The 13351-nt window shown below is 35.7% G+C and overlaps 1 protein-coding gene and 4 non-coding genes across 5 annotated transcripts; 2 read left to right on the top strand and 3 right to left on the bottom strand.

Moving 5' to 3' along the window:
• Positions 1-1806: 1806 nt before the first annotated feature.
• Positions 1807-10524, bottom strand: vamp2 (vesicle-associated membrane protein 2). Its single transcript, XM_039677325.2, has 5 exons — positions 10238-10524; positions 7553-7652; positions 6922-7080; positions 6617-6668; positions 1807-6020 (listed from the first exon to the last, which is right to left on the bottom strand). Coding segments are annotated over exons 1-5 (330 nt in total). The 5' UTR covers positions 10240-10524; the 3' UTR covers positions 1807-6003.
• Positions 10525-11048: 524 nt separating this feature from the next.
• On the bottom strand, positions 11049-11130 carry trnal-aag (transfer RNA leucine (anticodon AAG)). The gene has a single exon. It is a non-coding gene; the product is annotated as a tRNA-Leu (tRNA).
• Positions 11131-12077: 947 nt separating this feature from the next.
• Positions 12078-12211, top strand: LOC120483281 (U8 small nucleolar RNA). Its single transcript, XR_005623573.1, has one exon. It is a non-coding gene; the product is annotated as a U8 small nucleolar RNA (small nucleolar RNA).
• A 516-nt stretch (positions 12212-12727) lies between these two features.
• trnat-agu (transfer RNA threonine (anticodon AGU)) lies at positions 12728-12801 on the top strand. The gene has a single exon. It is a non-coding gene; the product is annotated as a tRNA-Thr (tRNA).
• A 244-nt stretch (positions 12802-13045) lies between these two features.
• Positions 13046-13127, bottom strand: trnal-uag (transfer RNA leucine (anticodon UAG)). Its single transcript has one exon. It is a non-coding gene; the product is annotated as a tRNA-Leu (tRNA).
• Positions 13128-13351: the final 224 nt, after the last annotated feature.

The raw sequence follows: 13351 nt of genomic DNA, 5'->3' as shown, positions 1-13351 counted from the left end.
TTATTCAAAACAGTAGCTGTTCTATTCTTGGAGACGCTCGACGATTCATTCTGCTTGGACAGTTTTAAAACGGAGATAAATTACGACTTATAATATAATTATGACAAAATAATAATAATGCTAAAGTCTTTAAATACATTTTATGCAACTATGAATTTTATATAATTTCGAGTTTTATCCATTTTTTACAGTCTATGGTTTTATCTCATAGTTTTGATTTATACTCTGACTGAGTAGTTTATTTTTCTGTTCTGAATTCAGCATTTCTGTCATAATGTAATTTCTGTCTTAATTTCGACGTTTTGTCTCATAATTTTGACTTTTTGATAGTTATACTTTTTGGGCCATTCCACCGAATGTGTGACAATTGTTCTAGCCAAACTCTTCAAAATTAAACTTTATTTTTAGTATTTTTTCAACACTGAATCTAATAGGCTACACATATTTTACTAGTCAAAATGTTTATTGGTCAATCTCAGACAACTTCATTTAATTTTTACAAGGTTTCCAAGCAGACGATGCACTCATGTTTTGCAATTTGCCATTTAAAAAGAATGATTAAAAGTATGTCACTTAATTCCTTTGTTTTCCCCACAAGAAAGTTTTTTCTTCTTTAAGCAATTGTTGTTTATTGTTTATTGTATGTTCAAATAATTGATATTTGTGACAAAAAAAAACACTATTAAGGCATGTATTTAAAAAAAAAACATTGAAAAAAAAAAGATTTCTGAAGGATTTTAATAATTATGTTTCATGTAAAGTTTAGAGATAGAGAGTGGGGATATGCAGAAAATGCTATTTTTTATTTGAGTGTTTTATGTACTTTTATTAATGTTTTTAACTTGTAGATTTTTACATTTGAAATTTTTAGTTAGCTTAATAATATGCTTTTTGCTTAATAATAAAATGTATTTTAGAGTTCATTTTCATGCATTTTTATACATATAATGTCCTGGAGACAGGAATGTAATCCTTTCGGTGGAATGGCTCTTTTACAGTTTTACTAAATTATGATTTAACAAAAAATACAAAATTACTGTCAACGCATTGTGTCTTTCTTCTGCTGAACACAAAGGATGATATTTTAATGACCAAACAGATCACAAAATATCTTTCTTTGTGTTCAGCAGAAGAAATTAATACAGGTTTAATACTTGAGGGTGAGTAAATAATCTCCGAATTTAAATTTTTAAGTTAACTCCTTTAAGGCTCTTTATTAACATGAACTGTTTTATAATAAAACGAATACTGTTATTCATAATAAATAATAATGTAAAAACATAATTGCATAGTTCAGTACTTTATGTACTTCCACCATGAAGCATACCAATACATCTTGTATTAGTTGTGTCCACAAAGTACCACAGTACACTTTGGTAATTTTTTTGTTAGTGTTAGTCTTTGTCTCCAAATCTTAGCTGCTTTTCTTGTACGTAGAAATATTTTCTTTAAATCCTATGAGGGTGATATAGTGAAAATTACTTTGTTTGAATTTTTATTGGAGTATAAACATTTTACCTCAGGATTCATTCTGTGCAGGTATAGCTTAGCTGTGCTTATTCACATTTTCTCCACTCCAGTAGTTTCTCTTTATAAATCTGTTGAGCACTGTGTGATCACGAGGGGACAACAAATAATAGCTATTGTGAAAACATCTTCTCCAAATGCAGGAGCTGGCCTTGTTTTATACTTTATTACAAAACACAGCTTGTACTTTCTTAACTTTTTAAAAATAATCTTATTATACAATTACAAAATAATATATTTGATACATCAAATATTTAATAAAAAAAATCACCACATACCCACTTTTATTATATATTTATTTTTATGTTGTCATTGTTTTCAAACACACACACACATTTTAATTTCTAACTTGGAACAATAAACACAGGTCATCATAACTGTCATTTTTTTTGCAATATATATATATGTATGTTTATATATATATTTTCCCAAGATGTTCATCCATATAATAGACATTGACAGATTTACTCTACAATTGAATTCATGTATGTCTGGTCACCAAATGGTTTCCTGTTACAATGTACTTCGTTCCGTTTAATGCAGTCCACTATAACTTATGACACAAATAAATACAAAATTAAATAAAATAACAACAACATAAAGTCAGATTGTGAAGATCGTATTACCCATTATCCTCCAGCCTAGTCCCTCCAAAAAGGCCAGACAAAAAGGGGTAATTCCCCCCCCCCCCCCCTCCAAAAAAAACTCCATAAATCAAATAAATAAACAAATGAATTGTTATCAATACAGCAACTTGGTTCAATGCATTTCTTGACCTCCACAAAGCTGGAACCGCCCCCCTTGAATTTTGCTTCTTTATACTCTTTTTTTCAGTCCCAAAAACCTTCGAAAATGATTTGAACTCTTGTAAAACTCCATAACTTTTTATTTAAAACATCTCTGAACTAATAGCAACCGATTAAAGTTGATATTTCACTCTGTACAAGCTTTCTGAAAAACTCTTGACATGCTAACCTATAATAAGGCAGGGTTCAATTTCCAGAATTAGCCTACTCGGATGTCTTAGGTCACTGTTCTTATATTTAAAATTAAATTCTAGAAAAAAATAATGACTAATCACAATGAAGCTGTGCTAAACAGCCCTTTGTGAAGCCTTAACTAATTTATGTTTAAAATAAAGTAAACAACTGAAGACTAAACAACTGTACGATATGAGGAATGGAGAAATCCCTGTCCGGTAAAGCTCTGCGTCTTCATTGGTTCCCTCCCAATAAAGAAGAAGCAGTATCTTTAACAGGCTGGCGTGACAAAACTACTCCCACCATCCCTCTCAATCCACACGGTTTTAAACAAAACACACAGTAAGTGCCAAGACAAAAGAAAATGTCTTCACACACTCACAAAGAAAAACAGTATAGCACATACATTATTTGTAGTAGTCCCCTATTAGAATCCTTTGATTAATTTGTCATGTTTAAGTCCTACCCCAATGTGTGTAGTTTATTAGTTACAGATCCCTTTAAAATGTTTACGACCCCTGGGAGAAAAATCTTTATATTTGCCTAATATAATATAGAGACTCTATATTATTAACATCTTATTCTAACTTCCAACTGATTGTTTATTCCTTAAATGTGAAGTCTAAAAAAAGGACCCCCTTCCCAGATGAAGCCCACACTACAACACAAAACAATACAGATTTGTTTTTTTTTTTGCTTTTTTCTTCTTAAACAGCTACAAAGTAATAGTTTCATTTTTAATACTCAGCATTACACATACAGACCTAAAGGAGAAGTTGTGCTATCATTGTTTCAGATATCAGGCCTGTGATTTGTCAGTCAGATCGTGGTTTCAAAATCCTTATCTTGTTAGCAATCTAAATATTCAAGTAAAATAAACATAGACCTGAAAACTATGCTGAGCGATAGGGGATTTCTTGAACTTTTGCTGGATGAGGCTTTTAAAAACCAGAGATCTGGGGAAATGTTGTCTCTTAACCTGTTTTTGATGACAGTTGGCAGTATAAGCGAGATATAATAATAATAATATGGTCTTTGGTCATTTTTCATTAATATAGCTCGACGCGAGTGCACATAAGAGTGAATGAGCATGGAAAGATGAAAGAAAATGAAATGAACTAAGGCTATCTCCTTTTAAAGAAGAAAAATGAATGAAATGAAAATGAAACAAACCGTTTGTTTGTTCAGAAACCATAAAAAGTAAATATTACGAGTAAAGGGATAGTTTAGGGATATACCCGCAAAATGAAAATTCTGTCATCAATTAGTCACCCCCATGTTGTTCCAAACCTGTATACATTTACTTGTTCTGTTGAACACAAAATACAATATTTTAAAGAATTATTAGGGAAACTGAACAGTTCTGGGTCACCACTGACTTCCATCATATATTTTTTTCCTACTTTGGAAGGCAATGGTGCCCCAAAGCGGCCTGGTTACAAACTTTTTTTCAAAATATCTTCCTTTGTGTTCAACAGAACAAAGAAACGTATACAGTTTAATAATGACAGAATTTTAATATTTGGGCGAACTCTCTCTTTAATTCAGCTCTAATCATCAGGCTTTTCCATAAACACACCAATGGAATCATCCCTCTAGCCCCACCCCCTCAAACCAGTGGCTCCGCCCCCTGTCACAATCAATCTGCTAATCTATGCCCTCCCCCCAGGTTGCCATGTGAACAGCCTTTCTTTACCTGCAGAGGTCTAAGCAGCCTAATCTCTCAGGATGAAGCCGAAATACTCTACATACAAAATCTATTTACAGCGACGGGCAGCTAGAGGCAGAATCAAAGTGTGAAAGGAGGAAAGCTAATGCCGTTAACTGAGAAACGAGTAAGGTGGGGGTGTTCACGTGCAGACGCACACTTCACGCCTGGCTTGCTTCTTGTCGACAGATAGGGCGGATGAGACTGAAGGGTGATGCTGATGGAGGCGTAGGCCTATATGTGCGCGAGAGCAAACCGAGAAGGGCACGGTGAAAAAACAAAAGCACACAAAGAAAAAAAGCGTCCCCTCAGGTGCTTGGCAGTGTGTAAACTACAGCTGAACTCAACAAACAGGCACACAGAAAGGTGGACAATAGCGAGGGACACAAGTGCTCCGTGTGCACACGGCAGCAGTGTCAAGTCCTGAAACGACGTGGTCCCTTTCCTGCCTGCTTCACACACAAAAATATAATTTACAAATCTATTACTATAATTCAAAAGAAAGACTAAATAAAAAGGCAGTATCTAGATTTAAGAGAGAGAACCACGGCTGTTGAAACTAGCTCACGTTGAAGTAGTAAGATCAACCTGTGTGCTTTCAGACGGATGAACTCGTGCATCGGTTTGGCAGTAGTTCTGCCGCGAGGAAGTAACACAGCGCATGGTTCTCTCACAGTCTGACCAGTTAAAAAGCGACATCGAAAACAAGCTTTTTGTGCATGATACTATTTCCCCTTTTCGGTCAGTCCCACCCCCACACTTTGTATGGAGACTCTCTGGCCTTGAAAATCTTTACCAGCAGAATGAATCGGGTCTTGATTTCGTTTTGTTTCATGTCACTTACAGCGCAATTGAACCATGTGATTTTTTTTTTTTTTTTTTTGTGCAATTAATTACGACCAAACATAGTTTGACTCACAAATACTTGAGGTTGTTTAAGACCTGTTTTGGAATTCTTTAAGATAAATACACTTACTCTGTTTGATAGACAGCATAATTCTACACTGCTATTAAGGAATGTTTAAGAGATAAGACACTAAAGACATCAACTTAAGATAAACATCTACAGTCATTGGTCCAGTCTGTTGTGGCAGTTCACTAATAGAGTAGGTACTGTTGGTAAGAAAGAAAGGGGGTTGAGGGGGCAACGTGTAGGTCTGAGATAGAGTGGATGTGATTTAGGAAAAATTTGGGGATATTGATTTAGTACCTTGGTTAAGAGAGTCCATAGCTTGTGCAAAAATACACCAATACACACAAGAAATAGTGAAATAGAGCGTGCAAGATACAAACATCCAGATTAAGAGGCAGTAGTTTAAACCTGAAGCAAAATAAGTCTTACAAAACTTAAAAAAATATACAAATGCACACTCACACACAAACTACAAAAACCCATTATATCAGAATAAAACTCTACAAAGAACATTTGTAATATATACTGTATAATCTTATCGTATTTTAAGGGTCGTGATTTCTTTTTTTATCGGTTGTCGTTGCCACAAGTAATCAGGAGTTTTGAGTATGAACAGTATTTCAGAAAAGCCGGAGGTATTTACAGAGGATACATGGCCACACACTCACTGACAGGACAAACGAGGAGTGACAGGGGCCCAGCTGTGAGGCAGTGGGGGCAAAAGGGCTCGGGAAGGGGCTGATTTAGGCTCTTTGAGGGCAAATAATTTCATTGTTGTGAGAAGTCATTTTTTTCTCATCTTTTTTGGGAGGGATTTCTCTGTGGCTTGGAATTGGGCGTTCATGAGCTCAGAGTGGGGTAGGAACATTGCACTTTTAGGTGCTGAAGTACACTGTGAAGAGAAGGAAATAATTTATTGTCAACACTTGAAAATCACAATAAGAAATAGAATTATATAACATGAGTCCCTGTGGGCCGGTTTCACAGACAAGGCTTCGGGTGCGTTTGAACGACAATGATGTACTACTACAACTAAAAAACAACTAAAAACGCTGTGTTCTACTGCCAGGCCAGTAGTTGGCGATGTCGCTTTGTAAAGAAACAAAATGCCCCACTTACAAATTACAAATTCGCGTTTGTAAAGAAACTAATAATGTTGTAACCTGCACTCTTGTTTACTACAAATAAAGTCCCGCAGTTAAAATTACAGATCGTATGTGCACATTTTTATATCCCTGCACTGCATATGGATAGCCAGATCGAGCCCAGTGCAGCATGGGTGTTGAACTTTCCCTACTTTTCCCGGCAAAGTGCTAGTCGTGTAGCACTGATTGTTTTTTCATAGATAACCAAATTGTATTTAAAGCCCATCTTGTCAGTGGCAAATAATCTATGGAATATATTTTTTTTTTTTCAAAATTATTTTCTGTGTTGTATTTAAATCAGAACATTCCTTTGATAATGAATTAGAATATTTTCATTGCTTACCAATGATTATAATGAGGACAATCACACATATCACCCCCAGGATAATCATCATCTAAAGAAAGGAGTTAAAAAAGGGAAGAATGAGTTAAAAGCAGTAAAAAGTAGATTATTAAGTTCTAACCTTCATACATGTGATCCAATAATGTGTTATTGGTCAAATATTATTTTAAAATATATTATATAAAAGACTCTCATTTCAAAAAAGTACACTGATTTAAGGTTTACTGTTTGCTTGATTTCGATGTGTTCTCATGAAATACATTGCCTTTTTCAGTCTTACTCAAGGCACTTTGTGTGATGTTTACCTTGGCATTCTTCCACCAGTATTTATTCTTGAGCTTGGCCGCGCTGGTCTCGAACTGCGAGGCTCCAGCCTGCAGGGCATCAGCCCGATCATCCAGTTCTGACAGCTTCTGGTCCCTCTCCAGAACCTTGTCCACGTTCACACGCATAATGTCCACCACCTGGAAAACGATGAAGGGGACTCATAGTCAAATGTTCCATCACTAGATAGATCTGTTGTGCAGTGGTGTGCAGTGGTGATTTAAAATGAGGAGGGGAAGTCCTCACACACACACACACACGCACACACATATATACAGGTGTGTGTGTATATATATATATATATATATATATATATATATATAATATTTATATATACCAGGAAAATTAAGTGTAACAGGCACAATTGGACATCTGCAATATATATACCAGATGTCAATGTATCCCTGTTACGCTTCATTTTCCTAGTTAAATAAACATTACATTAAAAAGAGGTGTTGGACAGTGTTACTTTATAACAACACTTTTTAATGTCACATTTTGTAATATTTGTGTGGTTTTATTTTTGTAAAATTTTCTCATCCAGTTTTTTTAGGTCTGGTTCTGAAAGTGCACTTATCGTTGACAGAAGATAAAGAGATGGGGTCAACTCACCTCATCCACCTGAGCCTGTGTCTGCTGTAAGCGACGGTTGCTGGTGAGGTTAGGAGGAGCGTTGGCTCCTTCTGGAGCACCGGCAGGGGCTGGAGCAGACCTGCAAATCAACACACAGTACAGTCACTCCTCTATACTACAATATTACAGTATTACTTATACTGTACTATATAATACTACATGTTTGTATTTACTAGTACAGTGATTTATAGAACTTATATATGAGATAAAAGAGGACAAGGAACACTTTTGCATGCATTGGCATAAATTACAAAACAATCGTTTGGTTTTTTTTTTTTTTAGAATAGAATAGCCATTTGAAATTTGTTTTCAAATTTCAATTTCAATTAATTACTAAATCAGTTACATTAAAGACCTATTTGTACAGGAAGTTATGTCTTATGGCATGCAAGCAAGATTACATACAATTATATGTTGTTATTGCATCCTCATGCAGCCATTTTTGTACAGACTAGAATGAAACTAAATTAAATGCATTTTAATCATTTTGTGTAATTACATTAAAATGTTCTGCCTTTCACTAACAGAAATTAGAAGTGTAAGTAAAGGATATTTCTAAAAAAAAGTCTCCTTGCTGATGCCACTCTCATCCACCAGAGGAAGACAAAACTCTGTATAAAGGTCACCTCTGGAAGATCCCTAGATCTAATCCCTGTTTGCTTTCCTTTCAGTGAAGGAAGCACTTTTTCTTACTGGGATCTTTATCAGCCAATTTTTCATTCTGATTTACTTCCGCTCCTTCTAATTTACAACAGCCTATATTTAGACATAAAGTCTTGGCTCCTCTCACTTTCACTGACAGGAAAATATTGAATTTCAGTATCAGTTGAATGGCTCTTATGGCCAGAACATTAATGTAACATTCTGGCAACTCAGATTTATATTTTCATGTCTAAAATCCATTAAAACAAATCATGATTCTTTGAAAGTGGACTTTAAACAAATGTATTACTGCTTGTTTTCTGTTTTATTTCAAATACATAATAGGCTTTAAGAACAAATAGACTGTGATTCAGCCATGATTCAATGCTAAATTAGAAGTCAGATTTAGGTGTAGACAAAATCCTAGTAGTTTCATTATCTGATGGCTGCGATGAAAATTTCTCAAGGAAAATCGAATGTATTATGTGTCATGCCTTCTCTAATGTTATGCGTCGTGAGTTTAATGAAATGACACACCAAACATTGTACTGTGCCATCAGAAAAATTGACTTGCATAACCAGGCCTTTTTTTTCCGGTGCTCACTAAAAAATTATTATTGTGTGAGTGAGTAAGCATTGTACATGTACTGTAGTTTTACATGAATATGGGGTTAATCAATTGTTTCTGTGCTCTTCCTTGTACTTGAATGGTAAAGGCAGGGTCATATGAATGATGGGGAACATCCCCACCCCCACACAAGGCCTTCATTAAGCGTCTACCTGTATCTCTGTCATCGTTGCGTCACGATCAACATTTTTTTCAAATAACAGGAGCAGATGTTTACACTTGCTACCAAATGGCATTTATCTATTTTGCATTGTGTTGGCAAATGTTACAAACTTAATACAACCGTAGGCTATTAATCTAAAATGTTATATCAAAATATAACATTCCAAACCCAGTGATTCTTTAATAAAAGTATCCAATAGGGACTGGCAACATGTTATGAAGATATGCGCCATTTACAGCCTCGATTATTTAAACCAGTTAAACGAGCGTGCCTAGAAAATACTAGTATACACGGCCATCTTTCATGCAGAGGAACACCTGCGCTCTTTGTGCCAGTCCAACCAAGTATCAATGAATATAAAGGCCTGTTCCATAGAAACGTGCTGAATGGATTAGAGAATAATATAACTCGAAAATATAACAAATTGTATCGCCCCCTTTGAATGAACACGAGCTTATGACCGTCCGTTTACCAACCCCCACGACTCGCGTGGAATAAGCTATCACGCCTCTAGTGTACTGCCTACGTAAGGGATGTTTTTTTTTTTTTTAAACCGTGTGAGGTATATTTTTCATCATCTTCATTTAAATGTCATTTGTGAAAAAAATAGGCCATGAATGAAATACAATGGGCCTAAATGAGACAAATTAATGTTTTTTCCCCCCAATTGACATCGAAATGATCACCTGGACAGAGTGAACAAATAGCCTATATTAACTGCAACATAATGTTAACTCATAAATTATTTTCTTTCTAAAAGCGCGCGACCAATTCCAGACAAACCAGTCCAATCCGGTGTCTAGGCGTGATTCTATCGCTGTTGCTCCAAGTCCAAACGCCAGAATAAAGCGAAAGATATCTACATTATACAAAATAAATGAGCTCCGTGGTAATAATTCAGTAAACAGAGACACATTTAGTATGCCAGTAGTAGCAACTGAAATGGAAAATAACATTGGCCATTGGGAGCCTATAGACTAATTATATAGCAAGCGCGCTCGTTAGAATTCAATGGGTCTCCTGAAATACTTAATAGATTTAGAAAAATGCGTGTACAATAAAATATAAACTTACAATAGCCTAATGAAGTAGGCTATGCTTAGGCTATTTGTGCATAAATGTATTTACGTTTATGTTTTATTATCTGAGAAAACGGAGAAAAGAATGGGGTTTAAAAACTAAATCAGCTCATTTAAAAAATAAAAAATAATTGTAATGAATTTGTACTTACATTTTAACCGGGTTTTATGTGCGTCTAGAAGAAGTGTGGATGAACGCGCTGCTTCAGGCGTTTCTCCCCGTCTCCCGGATAAATAATGCACTCTCCAGGTTATTCCAGTAAAGAGGTATTCCTTGTATATTTGTTACGGTTTGTATGTATTTATTTCCACCGGTGTGCCGCGCCTCGCTATTATTCCTTTTTATAATAAGGGCGCCCTACCGCTACTCGCTTCTGTCACTATGTACACAAAAAATAGATGCTCGGATTAGGGGAACAAAGATGGCTCGTTGACGTCACTCGTCATCCGGGAAGCTGCAGGTTGGAAGCACTGACCATGAGAGACAGGAGATGGAGGATGCATTGCCTGTTGACAGTATGACTAGATGGGACAGGTCATATTTAAGCTATACGTGTGGAACGCATTAAGATAGATAATAATACGTAAGATGACGTGGGAGGGGGTCCGTTGATTGTATTTCCACAACATGCCCTGTGTTTAATTTATTTATAAGGATTGTTGAAACAAACAAAATGGCGGTCTATGAAGGGGGTGAATGGGCTTAGGGCTGCGTATAGTCACACTAGTTCGTTACCGTTTGAGGAAGATGGAAACAAGATATCACTTTAAAACCTTGGAAGCGGTATATTATAACGTGTCCCAAGCACATGGGTCACCTATGCAATTTCATTTTAGCACTAGAATTAGTGAATGTTTCTTAATATTTTGGGTCTACTTGTTGTGCCTTACAGTATTATCTAATGTGTGATATATGTATGTCTTCAAAGTGTAATAGTTAAAAAGAATTTATTAAAAGTGTTTTGGCAGCGGTGGGATTCGAACCCACGCCCCCGAAGAGACTGGAGCCTTAATCCAGCGCCTTAGACCGCTCGGCCACGCTACCATTGGATGTAAAGGATTGTCGACGATTACAAAATATATAACGAGTTGTTATACCATTATTTTGAAAAGCGTTTTCATTTTGTTTTATAATCAGGCGTATATTTTGTTATCGTTCTTATCATCCATAAGGAAAAGTACTGATAGTCGTTGTTTATTGTAGTAGTCACAAATTATGATGATGACAATTATCAAATTGACAACATCGCTCAACAGGTTATTTAAAAAAAAAGATAAAATGTATGATGTTTCCCCTTGTTTCAATAACACGATAATATTATTTGACCACTAGATTACGCTATATGCACATATAATTGCCTACAAGAAAGACGTTATTATAATTCAAATGGATGAAACGATAACATAAATGCAAATCTACCCTGGTTTTATGCCTTAAAAAATAGAATGGTGCTTCTACACTCATTTCTACAAGTGTGTCCTTAATCAGTTCGTCTGCTTGGAACTTTGCATTAACATTTAAATTCTGGAGAGTGACTCACTCAGCTTCCGCCTATGGTGAACACCCACATCCTGTCAAGCCCCTCCTCTCCACTTATGTTAACTGTTATTTTTTAATTAACTAAACACACATTTTACATGTTTTATAAAATACTTTGATGTAAATGTGAAACAGTATATGTGTATGTATTTATTTAATCGGTACACGAATATTTTAGTGAATAAATAGCGAAAAGACCATCGATTTTAAAATCGACCAATGGGATCGCTGGAAACACAAGCTTTTTAACATGAGAGTTGAAAGTAGCTGAATTTAAAATCTATAGTTTACCTTTTAAAAAGTCACAAAAAGCATTTGTTTTGCTACTATTCATGAAATATATGATGAGATACTTGTTTTGTATTTTGAATCCCTTAACTGAGTAAGAATCACAACCATGATGTAAAACACATGCTTGGTTTACAAAATCATCTCGAGCCCGAGTCACAAGCACGTCAGTGAGGTACATCCTTACCTGTTACCTTTTTGTATAAAGGTTTCAGTACATGATGATTGGATTCTATGAATACGTGATTATTTTCCGTATTTGTTATGGGCTGCAACCCCTTAACGAATCCTTTCTGATCCCTGATTTGAAGGTCAAAATGTAATCAATGAGTGTAAAGTGGACTATTAAAACCGACCAATTAGATTTAGCAGTATGTATAGTACCAATGCTCATACTTGTTAATGCGTTTTTGTAATGGTCGCTTTTACACCGCTGAATTATATGATCATAACAAGTTCTTTTTGACTACACTTTCTTAAAGATATACTGGTGAAGGCAAGGTGGCCGTTACTTGAGTGGTTAGGGCGATGGACTGCCAGTATATTGTGCTCTGCACCGTGGGTTCGATCCCATCCTCGTCGAATTATTTTCAACAAGTTGTTATGCGACATGTAAAAAAACGGAAAATGCAATCAGTGAGAATGTTTTCCAGCTATCAGTATCCAAGGTTTATCGTACCTGAGAGGTACAAAGGTTTGAGGGAAATCGACTTTGTTATACAGAAGAAATGCTCATGCTCACCTAGAAACACAAATGTAAAACAGGTGATCATTACGTTTTTTCAAAAAACTACCTTATACGAAAGAGTTTACAGGCGCCGTGGCTTAGTTGGTTAAAGCGCCTGTCTAGTAAACAGGAGATCCTGGGTTCGAATCCCAGCGGTGCCTTTTACATTTCGCAAACCGTGTTTCTTGTTGATTTTTTTTTCAAAACGAAACAGCAAATATACACCAGTAATGCGTTTGTTGAGAACGTAAGAGATATTGGGATTTTGAGAAAAAATTCACCAGTTAAAAAATGTCTGAACACAACACATGGGTCAAATATATGGCTCTGTTTGAGATCTGCGCGCTATGCAACATGCGAAACGTTAAAAGAGTCAGGAAAGCTTCCTAACTTTGAAAACGAATTTGGCAGCGGTGGGATTCGAACCCACGCCTCCAGAGAGACTGGAGCCTAAATCCAGCGCCTTAGACCGCTCGGCCACGCTACCCCGTACGGCCATGTAGAAAATGGTTTACAAATAGATGCACTACTCTATTTCTGTTTTTTTTTTTTCGTGATTGACTAACGTTAGTGTGTTTTGATATACGAAAGAATCTGTTTTTCTATAAGCGTTTCCATGACATGACCCATGGTGTCAGTGTCCACACATACTATTCATTTAGGCATAAATAGCCTATAATGAAACAAATAGACAAAACGTAAAAATAATAC

Source organism: Pimephales promelas, chromosome 23 (assembly GCF_988280905.1).
Source record: "Pimephales promelas chromosome 23, fPimPro1.hap1.1, whole genome shotgun sequence".
In the NCBI taxonomy this organism is placed as follows: Eukaryota; Metazoa; Chordata; class Actinopteri; order Cypriniformes; family Leuciscidae; genus Pimephales; species Pimephales promelas.
This window is presented reverse-complemented; position numbering and strand designations above follow the sequence as displayed.